General features: G+C 38.3%; 2 protein-coding genes across 15 annotated transcripts; both read right to left on the bottom strand.

Annotated features, from left to right (window-relative positions):
• Positions 1 to 9,974, bottom strand: LOC137496314 (uncharacterized). 4 transcript variants are annotated; one of them, XM_073910203.1, is made up of 9 exons: positions 9,164 to 9,515; positions 7,695 to 7,856; positions 6,252 to 6,467; positions 5,583 to 6,194; positions 5,254 to 5,348; positions 5,100 to 5,150; positions 3,230 to 3,722; positions 2,554 to 2,659; positions 1 to 1,629 (listed from the first exon to the last, which is right to left on the bottom strand). In XM_073910203.1, exons 1-8 carry the CDS (start codon positions 9,438 to 9,440, stop codon positions 2,571 to 2,573), a joined length of 1,995 nt encoding a protein of 664 aa, XP_073766304.1. In that variant the 5' UTR covers positions 9,441 to 9,515; the 3' UTR covers positions 1 to 1,629; positions 2,554 to 2,570. The 4 variants fall into 4 exon arrangements, with proteins under 4 accessions (XP_073766304.1, XP_073766303.1, XP_068079167.2 ...); XM_073910202.1 differs by having other exon boundaries at positions 5,583 to 6,467; positions 9,164 to 9,974; XM_068223066.2 differs by having other exon boundaries at positions 5,583 to 6,464; positions 9,164 to 9,974.
• On the bottom strand, positions 9,974 to 14,958 carry LOC141375613 (uncharacterized). Of its 11 annotated transcripts, none has more exons than XM_073910215.1 (4): positions 14,775 to 14,958; positions 13,930 to 14,617; positions 13,733 to 13,827; positions 9,974 to 10,549 (listed from the first exon to the last, which is right to left on the bottom strand). In XM_073910215.1, the coding sequence occupies exons 2-3, from the start codon at positions 14,604 to 14,606 to the stop codon at positions 13,740 to 13,742; spliced, it is 765 nt and encodes a 254-aa protein (XP_073766316.1). In that variant the 5' UTR covers positions 14,607 to 14,617; positions 14,775 to 14,958; the 3' UTR covers positions 9,974 to 10,549; positions 13,733 to 13,739. The 11 variants fall into 11 exon arrangements, with proteins under 11 accessions (XP_073766316.1, XP_073766317.1, XP_073766310.1 ...); XM_073910216.1 differs by having other exon boundaries at positions 9,974 to 10,541; XM_073910209.1 differs by having other exon boundaries at positions 13,733 to 14,617.
• Positions 14,959 to 15,652: the final 694 nt, after the last annotated feature.

Raw genomic sequence — 15,652 nt, 5'->3', positions numbered from 1 at the left:
AAAATGCAAACTCAAAACATCATCTCAACAACATTTTAAAATGTCATGTGCACAGTAGAGAACAAGTGTTCTTGTACAGTGAAATTGTTTGGTTTCCACAATAAAATGCTGTACATGAATGAATAAACAAATAAATAGTGCAATAGCGCATAAAAAACTATCAAAAATTACAAATTGTATAAAAAATTCATAAAAATCTTTTTTAAAAAACCCAAAAATGTCCTCAAACAGAGAATATGACTAAAAAAAATGACAATCCAAATTCATTTCCTCAGGTTCAGTATAGGGGGCACGTTCATGATTGCTGTGCTTTCTGAGAAAGTCACGTGTGGGCATTTGGAGTCACTGTACACTGTTCATGACTGGCACAATGTACTGACACTGAGGAGAAGAAACAAAGTTCACAAATATTTTCATACATTTTACAATATTTATACAGAACCACTGAAGGCGTAATCTGTATATTATTAAGCTAAAATTAGACATCTGTGTGCACATAAAATACAAATAATGACTTCATTCAACAATTCAGTTCCACAGTGTCAAGGGCACATTCACAGCAGAAGTCTTCTTGTACAATACAATTCTTTGGTTTCCACAATAAAATGCAGTACATGAATAAATAAATAAATAAATAAATAAATGATTCATGAGTTCACACTTAGATAATGCTCTTGCATTAAGTGCTTGTGTCTGGTGCTATTATTTAATTCACTTGTGTCACATGTCTTTAGAGTGTGGGAGGAAACCGGAGTACCCGGGGAAAACCCACGCAAACACGGGGAGAACATGTAAACTCCACACAGAAAGTGCCAACTGGCTCTGCTAGGACTTGAACCAGCGACCTTCTTGCTGTGAGGCAGCAGTGCTAGCCACTGAGCCACCGTGTTGCCCGATCCTAGAATTGAGGAGGAGGGAGAAAGGATGGATGATGGGGGGTCTTCCAAAATGAAGATAGGGAATGAAGTTAGGCTGGATATTTATGTTAAAGTTGGAATAATCCGATTGGCTAGCTAATGATTAGCGATAGGGACCAGCTGCGGTCAATCATATTACATGCTCCTCTCCAAATTAGTTTGTGAAACTTCACATTTGTATCAAAAACAATTGTATCAAATTTATAAGATCTAAAAGAAAAAGAACCAAAAACCTCCTCAAAAAGGACCATATGACTAAAACAAGAATAACGACTATCCACATTTATTTCCTCAGTGTCAGTATAGGGGGCACGGTCACGAGCGTTGTGCTCTTTCTATGCATGTCACGTTGCTTAAGTATACCTCAGATGCGCCTGTGCTAGTTTTTTTATACAGAGGAAGTCGGGTGTAGGCATCTGGAAGGAGCTATACATCACTGCACAGTGCTCATGAACGTGCGCAATATACTGACACTGAGGAGAAAGATGTTTCACTAATATTTTCATACATTTTACAATATTCAAACAGAACCACCGAAGGTGTAATCAGTATATTATTAAGCTATGATAAGACATTTGTGTTCATATAAAATACAAATAATGACTTCATACAACAGTTTATTCTTATACATTTCTATACATTTCAAATCTGCCTGAACAATAGAGGCAGTTTCCTGGTAAAGATGAGGATGATTTTGCTGCTTTGGTCTTCACTGAGGAAAACAAAAGAAGAAAAAAAATGTTAGAGATGTCCAGAATTTGTATATTTCACACTAAGATTGAACTAATCTTGTCTGTGAACAGCCTCTTAAAGCTCCAACAATCAGCTGATAAAACAGGTAATGCAACAAGAAGATTCATCTCAAAGATGCAATTGTGAAGATTGTGAAGTGGTTATATGTGGCTATTACTTTAGTAAAGCACCTTTATATATGTGTGTATGTACAGTTATCCTGAAATGTTCTCGTCTCAAATGTTTTCATTGTCACATTGACTTGCTTTTTAGTTACATTATATTTGTATAAGGGTTTTCTAATAGCAATATTCTAACATTGCCTACATTTACATGGACATTAATAATCAAATGATTTGCCTTAATCTGAATAAGACCGTTTCAGCGTTCGTAATAGTCAAATCGCGAGCATACGCAATGTTAAGTTTGTATCATAATTGATCATTTGCATGCACTTCTGATGCCTGTGATTGTATTATGACCTTAAAAGCTTTCAGGCGTAATAAATTGTACCATTTCTAACTTTAACAACGATTCATTTGATTGAATTATTTTTAATATTCAGTTACTCTGCTCGAATACTGTTAAACTCGGAAAATAATATACCACTAACTGTATCTTTTTCTTGATTTTAGTTATAGATTGTTATGCTTGAAAATACTCTCAACACATGCAAATAGAGAAATGCACTGCAAATATCAGACCACATCAAAAATGTGTCGGCGGACCCCAATTATAGAGTGTTTATTAGATTTTATGGAGATGTACTCCCACTGCAGAATCACCCTAATCGTTAAAATTGATCAAGTCATCTGATGGAATTGTATTCATATTGCAATATATATCGCAAAAAATCGTGCAGCCTGTAGAGTAGTATGTTTCCTAAAGGATCAGTTGTATTTACCTTCATCTGGTCTTCATTCACACCTTCTTCATCCACTCGTGCTGCATGACCTCCTCCAGTGTCTCCAAATTGTGATTCAGACACTTTTCAATCAGATCACAGCACTCTGTATGAGGAGAAAGAGAGATGGTTAGTCAACACTGCACCAAAGCTGACATTAATGAAGATATCTTCTGACATTTGTGAGTAAAACAAGCTAGTGTAAAATCCTGGAAGGCCGGTGTCTTGCAGTTTTCTTCAAACACTCCAAGCTAATCAGTGGCTATATCTCAAATCACCAAGTACACTATTTGAGGGAGTAGCCTTTTCTAGTAATGTCCGAAACCATGGTGGAGGTTTTGAAGTGCATTTAATTCCCTCATTCATTTACATTCACTCCTTTGAGTAGACTAATGTAAGCAATGGAGTGTGACTTCAAGATAACTTGGATTCTTCAAGATAAGAGTTTGGAGGTAAACTCTGCAGGACGGTGGCCCTCAAATTGCCCCTTCCTGAGTTAATATATATGGTGACATTAGGGCCACAGTTTGATTCTGTTGTGGACATTGATGCCTCACTCACACTACTGACTTTGTAGCTGCCGGTCGCTTTAGGTGGTAATCTGCTGCAAATGTGAATGAGGCATAAGACTACAACAGGTTGAGGCATTTAAATTTATCAGTGTCTGTTTACTCACCGCTAGATATCTTGGGTTTAAATAAAAGGCGTGGTTGCCATTCATCTCTGGAGTACACTGGCGCTTTTCCGTTCACCATAAAATACAGCAGGTGGCCGACGCTCCAGATGTTCCCCAAGATGATGATCCTTTGTTCTTCATCCTCGCATTTGCTAGCACAGCCGAAGTCAATCACCTTGAGCTCCAATGTGTTTGTGTTCACCAGGATGTTTTCAGCATGCAAGTCATTGTGAGAAATTCCATGGTCAAGGGAGTGCTGGATTCCCAGGATTAACTGGTGCAGCAAGCAGCGTGCAATTGGTTCCTTCAGCGTGTGACGTCGCTTTACAAAGATCCGCAGCGATGTACAAGGTTTGGGGTATTCCAAAACAAGTGAAATGAACCCTTCTTGATCAAACCACTCGTACATTTCTATCAGGTATATGCTCTTGGGAGGATCTTTCAGCATGAGCATAAACGCCACTTCTCTTAGTACTGGTTTGGAATAACCAGGCTAAAAAGAAAAAGAGAACAAGGGTTACTAGCTGTAGATGTGAAGAAAGATCGCCATTATTTAATGGATAAGTTCAACTAGACTTTCCTTCATGTTATTTCAACCCCTAGAGAAGATATTCTCAATGAAGATATTTTAGATTAAATCTGAGAGCTCCCTTATCCTCCACAGACAGTAGCGTTCCTTAGGCACTCAAAGTCAGTTTCAAGTGTAATCATACGAAGCTCCAAGAACACTTATGAAACTGTAAAAAACTTTGTTTGACCAATTCTTCCACATCAGGTCAGGGTGTGCATTTACTACCGGTAATAAGACACTTGCGTCTCGCTGACTCTGACAGTAAATAAAATTGCTTGTAGAAAATGTGCACCCTGACCTGGTACAGGAGGGAAAAATTTGTTTTGACAATGTTTTTGGCTCCTTTTCTGGTCTCTGAATGCCCCTGGACCATTGATGTCTATGGAGGATGGGGGAGCTCTCAGATTTCATCTAAAGCAGCGGTTCTCAAACTTTTTTTATTAAGTACCACCTCAGAAAAAAATTGTCCCTCCAAGTAACACTATAATGACCAGTATTAAAATACAGTGGCGTAGTAGGCCTAATTAAGCACCTACAGCTCTGCACAGTTCAAAAACCAGGCAGAATAATTCCTATTAGTAAGAATATTTATTATTGTCAGCTGCTTTAAACATTATAAATATTTTGAACATTAACACTGTATTGTGCTTACAGGTAAAAAACAACAACAACAACAAACAGCCAAAATAAAATGTCAATGTTTTAATTTTATGTGCTTTTTTATATGTAAAGTATTAACATATAGTAGCCTATTCGTCAACCTGGAAATGTTGCTTGGGCCTTATTAATATGGGCTATATGTCATCATATTCATATATAAATCATTTGTGATAAATTTTGAAATTTATCTTGCATGTATATATGACATATTTGATTCCTCCGCGTACCACTAGAAGGAAGCCCGCGTACCTCTAGTGGTACACGTACCACAGTTTGAGAACCACTGATCTAAAGCATAGGTCTCAAACTTGATTCCTGGAGGGCCGCACCGGCCCTGCATAGTTTTGCTCCAACCCTGATCAAACACAGCTGATTCCACTAATAAAGGTGTTCAAGACTCTTTTGAACACCTCGATTATTAGGATCAGCTATATTTTTTCAGGGTTGGAGCAAAACTGAGCAGAGCTGCGGCTCTCCAGGAATTGAGTTTGAGACCTAAGCCCTAAACATTATTTTATTCGGCTTGAACATATTATTTCAGAAATGACTGGATTTTGCCTTTTAAAATTCAACTATGCAACAGTAATAGTGTCCAAACCAATAACGAATGAAATATTGAGCGAAGTTTTGCCAACTTACTACTGATATGTAATGGTCACCGTGTCTCTTGCGGATCCTCTTGATGGCAACCTGCAAAGCAAATATCCAAGTATTAGTTTTTCACGTATTATTGACAAGCTTGGATTAAGGGTACAAGTTACAAAAGAAGCAAATTGTACACTAAGAGTTTTACCTCCTTGCCATCAGATTTACGGATTGCTTTGTAGGTTACGCCGAAGCTTCCAGTTCCCAGAATATCTCCCAATCTGTAGAGACTCTTCATAAATACTGAAAAAAAAGAAGAGGTTAAGTGTATATATATACATATATATATACATATATATATATATATATATATATATATATATATATATATATATATATATATATATATATATATATATATATATATATATATATATTACAGTAGCATTTATAATAGCTCTGTTTGTCTCAAAATTGAATTTGACACTTTGTGTTTATGTCTTGTACATGACTTCCGAGTCCTGAAATCAGACTCACCTCTATTTGGTCCTGTGGCATATGATGATTCCCCATTAGCTGTGTCCTGGAGCCCAGATGGTCCAGGGACAGGCTCTGAATCTGGATCTGAATCTGGATCTGAATCTATATCAATAGCAAACTGGCTCTTGCAGTTTCTAAGCTCATACCCTGGATTTGGAACCGGATCAACTGAATTCTGGCACCCAGACGCTCTAGGGACAGGCTCTGGATCTGGAACCAAATCAACAGTAAACTGCCTCCCAGGCACTCTAGGGGCAGATTCTGGATCTGGAACCGAATCAACAGTAAACTGCCTCCCAGGCGCTCTAGGGGCAGATTCTGGATCTGGAACCAAATCAACAGTAAACTGCCTCCCAGGCGCTCTAGGGGGAGATTCTGGATCTGGAACCGGATCAACAGTAAACTGCAACCCAGATGCTCTAGGGGCAGGTTCTAGATCTGGAACCGGATCAACAGTAAACTGCCGCCCAAACATTCCTGGAGCAGGTTCTGGATCTGGATTCAGATCAACAGTATTCTTGCACCCAGACGTTCCAAGGACAAGTTCTGGATCTGGATTCAGATCAACAGTATTCTTGCACCCAGACGTTCCAAGGACAAGTTCTGGATCTGGATTCAGATCAAAAGTATTCCTGCACCAAGACGTTCCAAGGACAGGTTTTGGACCTGGATTCAGATCAACAGTATTCTGGAGCCCAGAAGTTCTAGGCACAGGCTCTGGATCCAAATCAATCTCTACAGCGTTTGTGTGTGGATCCCCCTGTGGTGTTTGAGTCTCCACTCTTCTCCGTCTGCAGCAGAGGAACGGCTTCTTTATGGCCTTCCACACTCTCTTGAAGAAAGCATGGATTCTTCTCCTCCTGCTGCCTCCTGTTTGAACTTCTTAGTTGAACAAAGAAAAAAAGAAAATAAAAGAGAATATTTGAAACATGACAATAAGTAATTGTTTAGGCATATATAAGAAAATATTCATATGTTTCTATACAAAAATTTAAATAAATATTTTTTTTAATTGGCCAGGCCAAGTGAAAAAATCAGTTTGTTAAGTCATGAAAAATATGTATTTATGACCACTTTTTAGTCATATAACACATTAAACTGAATTTGATATACAAATCATGCTGTTCACATCAGTCTCTAGATTTTTATGATTTTCGAAAGTATTACATCACTTTGTAAACGTTCATTATTACCATTTGTTGAGTCTCCCCATGAGCAATTCCATGCAAATGTCAGTTTTCACCAAAACAGTAAAACAGTGTTTGTATGTTTGTTTGTGTGAGCAAGTATTTAACAGTACTTTAAACATACTTAAAAATGTCTGTCAATATTTTCAAACTATTATATTTGATTTACTAAAGTTCCAAAGTGTCAATTTCACACGTCACATCCATAACGAAGCTCTTTCCTCATAAATGCAAAACTGTCAAATAAAATAAATCATTTTTGTTGTATAGAGAGGCAACTCTTATCCTTTTAATTAGCGTTGTTTATTTTGGCTTATGCAGTTGAATTCACATAATTTCTACAAAGTATGTTGTATACTGTAAACTCGCTAACTTGTTTTGGTCACATCCGTAACCCATTTATATTACTCAGTTAAAATATAACTAATGTTCACAGATTGATATTTTTCTGATCCCATAACTCTGTTGTTAGTTGTTTTAAAAAATATAAACAGATGTTTCAATGTAATGTTAACATACTGTATACTTTGGGAATTTATATATATATATATATTTTTTTTTTTTTTACTGCAAATGTCACATCCATAACGCTGGAATTGCTCTTGTACAGTTTGATATAGTGCTTGGACCCAGAAGCCACTTCGCATGACATCACACTTAACAAGTGGATACTCTCACTTTAGGCTTTTTTACCTTACAGGACAACTTTTCTCATCCTGTTAAAGTGCACTATTGGCTATTTCTCATTTAAGTATAATACGTAATGTTTGTTGTTTCTTTTAAACATTTATTTTAATTCCCCCAATACCTTTAATGTTTCTATAGACTTTACCCAGTTTTTATCATTGATTTAAAATTAAAAGATTGTTCCCATTAATAAAATGTTTCTATTCTACAGTGAAGTGGTTGCTGACAATCTCACCAGTTGTGTCGTTCTCTGGAGTGTTCTCCCGAGGAGAAATCTCATCCGGCATCTCCTCCGGCATCTTATCTGGTACTGTACCGGCATCTGAAGCTGCAGTCCAGTCTTCGTCCAGCCACGGACAGAAGTCACTGCAAAAGCTGATGATCTCCAAATGTGACCCTGAACAACAAAATGAGACATAAGGGTTCATTTTTAGAAACAGATTTATTCATACCACAATGTCTTCAAGAAACTTGATCTTAACATTCTGATGATTGTTGGGATAATAAAGAAAATCAATAATTTATTTTTGACTATTCCTAAAAACTTAGCACATGCAGAACACATTATGTATATACACACTACCAGTCAAAAGTTTTATTTGCTTTTGTTGTTGTTTTTTAAGAAAATGATTCTGTTCATCAAGATGGCATTTATTAAATGTAAAAAAAATTTAAATCATATATTTATAACAATTTTAAATAACTGCTTTCTTATCGCATGTAGTTTCAAATGAAAATATTACTCCAGTCATTATTGATTTCATTACTATTACATTAATAATAATAATAATTAATATTAGAGTAATTTCTGAAGGATTGTGTGACTCTGAAGACTGCAGTAATGAAGCTGACAATTCATCTTTAAAATCACAGAAGTAAATGATTAAATTAAACAATAAACTTTTATTGAACCATTATATTAGAGAGCAATAACAGTTCACAATTTGCACTGTATTTTTGATTAATGCAGCTTCGGTCAGCGGGATAAGCTCATTTTAAAACCTTTAAAAATCCTACTGAGCCTAAACTTTTGACTGGTAGTGTATTTTTGTGTGTGTAATACATTTGTTATTGAAACAAACACATTTTGCATAACTCTTGTAATCTTATCAAGTAAACTATTTAAAATGGCTAACATTTGATTCAATTAAATGCATGACATTTCATTATTTAAAAAAAAAAAAAACATGCTTGAGCATCATTTAGGGTCTGTCTGCCTTGTTTTTTGTCTAAAGGGACAGGTGGTACAAAATTTGGTGGAGGTGGCCACCTCGCAGTTTTACATGCAGGAAAAAGTCCAGTTTGAACATCTTTTTCAGTTTTAATTGGAAATATATTGTGGTTTTTTTAAATTAGTCTTGAGTGTCTGTGTGTGTGTTTATGGGGGGTTTAAAAAAGAGTATTTAGTTGTGGCTAGAAAGGCGGATGAATTCGGGACTAAACCGAAGAATATAGTGCGTGTGTGAACGGTGGCCATTTAACGCTTTGACTAGGCCCAAGTCTCCCTTTAGGGCAATTTACCTCAAACACAAATGTTCTGTTAAAACCCCATTATTATTATTATTTTTATTTTTGGGGGTTAGGGTTATGTAACGTCTCTTTTGTCATTTATACATTATTTTAATTTACTAATAGCTTTTCTTTCCCCAGTTTTTATAATTATTTTAAACCATAGACAACTTGAGTGTTTGCTGACAGGCTCACCGGTTGTTTTCTCCACATTAACAGAGAAGGGCTCATCGAGTGTCGTACTGGCATCAGACGCCGCAGTCCATTCCTCGTCCAGCCAAGAACAGAGGTTTCTGCAAAAGTCCATGTTTTCCAGCACTGGAGCCACCTCTCCGTTCACTCCTTCACCAAACACAGGTACTGTTGCTGCCATCGCGTGGACAACCACAGGCTGTGTCGCTTCACTCAGAAAGTCTTCGAGTTCACTCATGTGTTCGCTCGTAAAATAAGTCGACAGATGTTCGTTATCCATTAGATTTGGTGAAAATCTGTTAACACGTCCAAATAATGATCCTTACAGTAGCTTGGATGATCACTGAACTGATGTAAGAAATGTAAGTTATGCGAGCGTTTATGTTCTATCGAGTGACGTCACTTTTGGAATTTCGAACAGCGTCTCAGGGCTTCGTGTTTTTTTCTAAATATTCTTTAAGTATTACTCCGCTTAGACTGTTTTGGGGTCATTTTTATTGATTTATTCATTTACAATGTATCGTCGTAAACAATAAACAACAGTCCCTGTCATGGTCTGCCTCAGAAAAAGCTTGTTGAATAGCAAAAACTGAAAAAAGGCATTGAATTGACAAGTGCTTGCATTAACAATCTTTTGACATGTGATTCTAACACAATATCTTTCTATCTTTAATAGACAACTATTATCATTATTATTAAGAAACAGTAAAATATACTTAAAAAATGTAAACACAATGCCAGGGGGAAAGACAATTATGAATAAGATATTCGTTACAAAACCAAGAAGTATATTGAGAATGTCACAACAAAAGATTCAATTCAATTCAATTCAGCTTTATTTGTATAGCGCTTTTACAATGTAGATTGTGTCAAAGCAGCTTCACATAAATGGTCATAGTAACTGGAACAGTGTGGTTCAGGTTTTAGTGTTTAAGTTCAGTTCAGTTCAGTTTAGCTCTGTTCAGTGTGATTTAATCATTACTGAGAGTTCAAACACTGAAGAGCAAATTCATCGATGCGTAGCTCTACCAATCCTGAACCATGCGAGGCAGTGGCGACAGCGGAGAGGGAAAAAAAACTTCACCTGATGGGAGTGAAGAAAAAAAACCTTGAGGGAACCAGACTCAGTTGGGCACGACCATTTTAATTTCTCCGCTGGCCAAAAGTCTTGTGCAGAAATTCATTCGCCGTGGTCTATGCTGGAAGATGGCCTCAATGAAGACTCGTCTGTCCCTGGAGCGTCTCTGGAATCAGACTCATGTTCTCCACTCCCCACGACCATCAGCGCAGCAGCAGCTCAGGATATGGCCTGGTCCCGGATATGGAATCCTTGGGATCATCACGTCGCTGGTCTTGGATCCAATCAGTGACTCCGCCTAATCTGAGGACCTCGGGATGAGTATCCCCAGGTGAAAATAGAGAATAAAGAGAATAATTAGCGTAGCTGCTGTTCATAGTGTATATAAGCAAGATGTAGAAGCCAGTGTGGAACCCGCTAGGTGATGCATTGAGTGTATGCTTTACTAAACAGATAGGTCTTTAATCTAGTTTTGAACTGGGAGAGTGTGTCTGAGCCTCGGACGTTATTAGGAAGGCTATTCCAGAGTGTAGGAGCCATGAAAGAGAAGGCTCGACCTCCTTTACTTGATTTTGCTATTCTAGGTACTACCAGAAGCCCTGAATTTTGAGATCTTAAGGAGCGAGTTGGTTCGTAGCGAGACAGAAGGTTGGTTAGATAAACAGGAGCTAGATTATTTAGAGCTTTATAGGTGAGAAGTAATATTTTAAATTCAATACGAAATTTAACAGGCAGCCAGTGTAAGGAGGATAAAATTGGGGTTATATGATCATATTTTTTGGACCTGGTCAGAACTCTGGCTGCTGCATTTTGTACTAATTGAAGTTTGTTAATAGAGGATGCTCGGCAGCCAGCAAATAGAGCATTACAGTAATCCAGTCTCGAAGTCATAAAAGCATGGACTAGCTTTTCTGCATCTGAGATGGATAGCATATTTCGTAATTTAGCGATATTTCTCAGATGAAAGAAGGCAGTTTTTGTGACATGGGATATATGGTTTTTAAAAGTTAGATTGCTGTCTAATATGACACCCAAATCTTTTATAGTAGAGCTAAAGCTAACTTTGTATCCCTCTAATTGTAAATTGAGTTGCGAGATCTGCTGTGTGCAAGATTTAGGCCCAATAAGTAATAATTCTGTTTTGTCTGAGTTTAAGAGAAGAAAATTGTTGGTCATCCAGTCTTTGATGTCTTTGATACACTCAGTTAGTTTAGAAAGTTCAGACGTCTCGTCAGGTTTAGTGGAAATATATAATTGACTATCATCTGCATAGCAGTGAAAGCTGATCCCATGTCTTCTAATAATGTCTCCCATAGGTAGCATGTAAATTGTAAACAGTAAAGGGCCTAAAACTGATCCTTGAGGCACCCCATACTTTACTGGGCAGATTTGTGAAGGCTGTCCATTAAGATTTACAAACTGGTAGCGGTCAGTTAAGTATGACTTAAACCATTGTAGAGCCTGTCCCTGGACACCTGTAGACTTTAAACGATTTATGAGGATATTGTGGTCAATGGTATCAAATGCCGCACTAAGATCGAGTAAAACTAATAGCGAGACGCACCCTCGGTCAGCAGCTAAGAGTAAATCGTTGGTTATTTTCACTAAGGCGGTTTCTGTACTGTGGTGAGCCCTGAAACCTGACTGAAACACTTCAAGAATATTGTTCGTCTGCAGATAAGAGCATAATTGAGTGGAAACAACTTTTTCTAGTATTTTAGACATAAATGGAAGATTTGAAATAGGCCTATAGTTAGCTAAGTTGTTGGTGTCTAGTTGCGGTTTCTTAATAATAGGCTTAATAACAGCTAGCTTGTAAGAGTTTGGAACATGGCCTATAGATAAAGAAGAGTTGATAATGTTAAGAAGAGGTTCTCCTATAGCAGGTAGCAGCTCTTTCAGTAATTTTGTTGGAATTGAGTCCAGCATACACGTAGCTGGTTTAGAGCTATTTATAATTTTTACTAACTCTTCATGTTCTATGATTTTGAAGCAGTGTAGGTTATTATTATGATTTAATGAAATATTTACAGGATTTGGAGTATAAGCCGGTGCAGAAAGTTTGGCATCTCCTATTTTCTGTCTAAAGCCTTCTATTTTATTACTGAAAAAATTCATGAAGTCATCACTACTAATTTGCGGTGGAGTAGTTTGTTCCAAGGATGACCGATTATTTGCTAATTTAGAGATGGTGTTAAATAAAAATCTAGGATTGTTATGATTATTTTCTATCAGTTTGCGCAGGTGCTCAGTCCTGGCAGATTTTAGAGCCCTCCTATAGCTGGACATACTGTCTTTGTACGCAATTCTAAAGACCTCTAAATTAGTTTTTTTCCATTTACGTTCCAGGGCGCGGGTTGCTGTTTTGAGCGCACGAGTATGACTATTATACCATGGTATAGTTTTAATCTCTCTAGCCTTTTTTAATTTGATGGGTGCCACAGTATTTAGTGTGCTAGTAAAGATGGCATCCATACTGCTGGTTACTACATCAAGATCATTTGAGTTTGCGGGTGCATTACGAAATAGAGAGAGATCAGGTAAGTTATTTATAAATTCATCTTTAGTTGACGGAACAATAGTTCTACTAGGGCGGAGTATTGGAGCGGGTTTGCTGATTTCAGGTAAACATAGCTTATATAGTAAGAGGTAGTGATCTGTAATATCATCACTTTGTGGTATAATGTCTACGTCAACAACCTCGATTCCATAAGACAGAATTAGATCTAATGTATGCTTTAAGCGATGGGTTGGACCCACAACGTTTTGCTTTATCCCAAGTGAGTGTATTAAATCCATAAACGCGAGCCCTAATGTATCATTAGCGTCATCTATGTGGATGTTAAAGTCACCTACAATTAGCATTTTATCAGTTTTGACTAGTAAGTCAGAAATAAAATCAGAAAATTCTTTTAGAAATTTGACATAGGGTCCTGGGGGTCTATATATGGTGATTAAAGCGAGAGATAACATAGGTTTTTGTATAGTATCTGGAAGCTGAACATTAAGCGATAATACTTCAAAGGAGCTAAACATAAGTCCGTTTCTCTGTTTAATATTAAGGAAATCACTAAAGATTGATGCAACTCCACCACCACGACCAGTTTGACGAGCCTCATGTTTATATAAGAATCCTGGAGGAGTTGCTTCATTTAAGCTAATATAGTCATTTTGTTTCAGCCAGGTTTCAGTGAGACAGAGTGCATTAAGATTGTTTTCTGTTATTATTTCATTAATGATAAGTGCTTTAGGTGCAAGTGACCTGATGTTTAGGAGACCAAGTTTTACGAAATTTGTATTTTCACTTTCTACTGGTTTTTCTAATTTGATTCTTACTAGATTTTTCCTGGAGCACACAGTACGTTTATTTCTTAATCTAATAATACGAGGAACAGACACAGTCTCTATAGGATTCGCCAGATATGCGTTACTGATGTTTAAGTGGGGTGAACAAGAGTCTAGGTGGCTATAGTGTGAATTTTGTGAATTTTTACCTGCTAGTCAGATGGTGCGAAGTAATCTGGAGATGTTGTCTGACAGGAGTTCAGCTCCGGCTCGACTGGGGTGCAGGCCGTCAGGACGGAAGAGCCTAGGACGCTCCCAGAAAAGATTCCAGTTATTAGCAAAGAGCAATTTCTGTTCTTTACACCATGTTATTAGCCATTCATTCAAAGCTAAAAGTCTACTGAACCTTTCATTTCCTCGGCGGTAGGTAGGAAGCGGCCCAGAAACGATGATCTGCGTGGCGGGCGAGGTGCGTCGAACCGTCTCGATCAGGCTCCTGAAGTCCTTCTTCAGGATCTCCGACTGCCGGAGCCCGGTGTCGTTTGTCCCCACGTGGAGGACAACGGCACCAGGGCTCTCGGCAGCGCCCAGGATGGTTGGAATCTGTGTAGAAATATTTTTCACACGGGCACCAGGAAAGCAGAAAGTACGTACTTTATTACCTTTTGAGGAGGCGGCACGGACGTGACGAACGATCGAGTCACCGATGATGGCCACATCGGGACCCGACTCGCGGAGAGGGGAGAAGCGGTTCTCCGTGGAGATCTCGAACACAGGCGGAGACGTTCTGCCCCGGGATCTGGGAAGCACCTTGCGCGGCTGCACCCAGGCGCCGTGGTAGCCGGGTGTCGGCGTGAACGACGCCTGGCTGAGCCGCGCCCCGGGTGCGCTGGGCCTGGACAGAGAAGGACGCGGGGTTGAGGTAGAGGGAATGATGTGGTTGTAATTTCCACGTACCTTAGGTGATGAGACGGCCTTAGCATTAGGTACGGCGAGGAGCCGTTCCCGTAGCCGCGACCGTCTTACCACCAGCGCGCGGATCTGGGACTCCACTTCTTCCAGCTCCAGCTCCAACGCCTCCATCGATGCTTCTCCTGCACACAAGGACAGAGACGGAAGCGACATTTTACGGGGTAAAGAGCAAAGCCAGTAAGTCAAAAGTGTATGGTTAAAGAGGTCGGTAGCTTTAGCTGACCAGCGGCGCTAGCAGGCTAAAGCTACAAACAACAGGCGGATGCTCGAGGGACAGACCGTTTTTAAAGCAGCTTTGTTTGTATAAATGTATTAAGGGTTTGGTCACCCTAAGTAGGAGAGACAGATACTTAGCGAATGAGGAAGAATTTAATGATTAAGATTTAAATTGCGAGTAAATAGCAAGTCCAAACTTCAAGCACACAGTGTGTGACCGAACGGAGACAGTGACGCCAGTGACGTCACTCGAGCATGCGCCATATGCTGGTTACTCATATAACTCATACTCATACCTGAACTCATACCTGAACCCTCACTAAAGATGTAGTGAGGGTTCAGGTATGATTTGTGGCCTTTTATGTGTAATCTGTCGGTGAAATGGATGCGATGTGTAATTTAAAGGTAATTGAGGATTTCATTTCTCTAATTCATACAGCACAGTCTATTCAATTCAATTCATCTTTATTTCTGTAGTGCTTTTATAGTTTAGATTGTGTCAAAGCAGCTTAACATAGAAGTTTGAGTAAGTTGAAATTGAAATCATGTCAGTCCAGTTTTCAGTTGAAGTGCGGTTTAGTTCAATTCAGTGTGGTTTAATTTTCACTGCTAAAAGTCCAAACACTGAAAAGCAAATCCATCGATGCGCAGCTCCCCAAGTCCCAAACCAAGCAAGCCAGTGGCAACAGTGGTGAAGAACAAACTTCACCAATTCGTCACCTTAGAATTATAAGGATCTGACATTTTTGTCAAAATTGAGTTATTGACATATTCCTATTAAATGAAAACTTATTTATATTATGGGATGTTTTTTATGTTGTTTACATTAACACTTTTTATTTAAAAAACAAATGTTACACACATACTGTTTGTTTTATGGAATGCAAAAACTTTGAAGCTTAATATTTTAAAATCATTCAGAACGCAGATAGGACCTTATA

The sequence above is a fragment of the Danio rerio genome, chromosome 8 (genome assembly GCF_049306965.1).
Source record: "Danio rerio strain Tuebingen ecotype United States chromosome 8, GRCz12tu, whole genome shotgun sequence".
NCBI lineage: Eukaryota > Metazoa > Chordata > Actinopteri > Cypriniformes > Danionidae > Danio > Danio rerio.
This window is presented reverse-complemented; position numbering and strand designations above follow the sequence as displayed.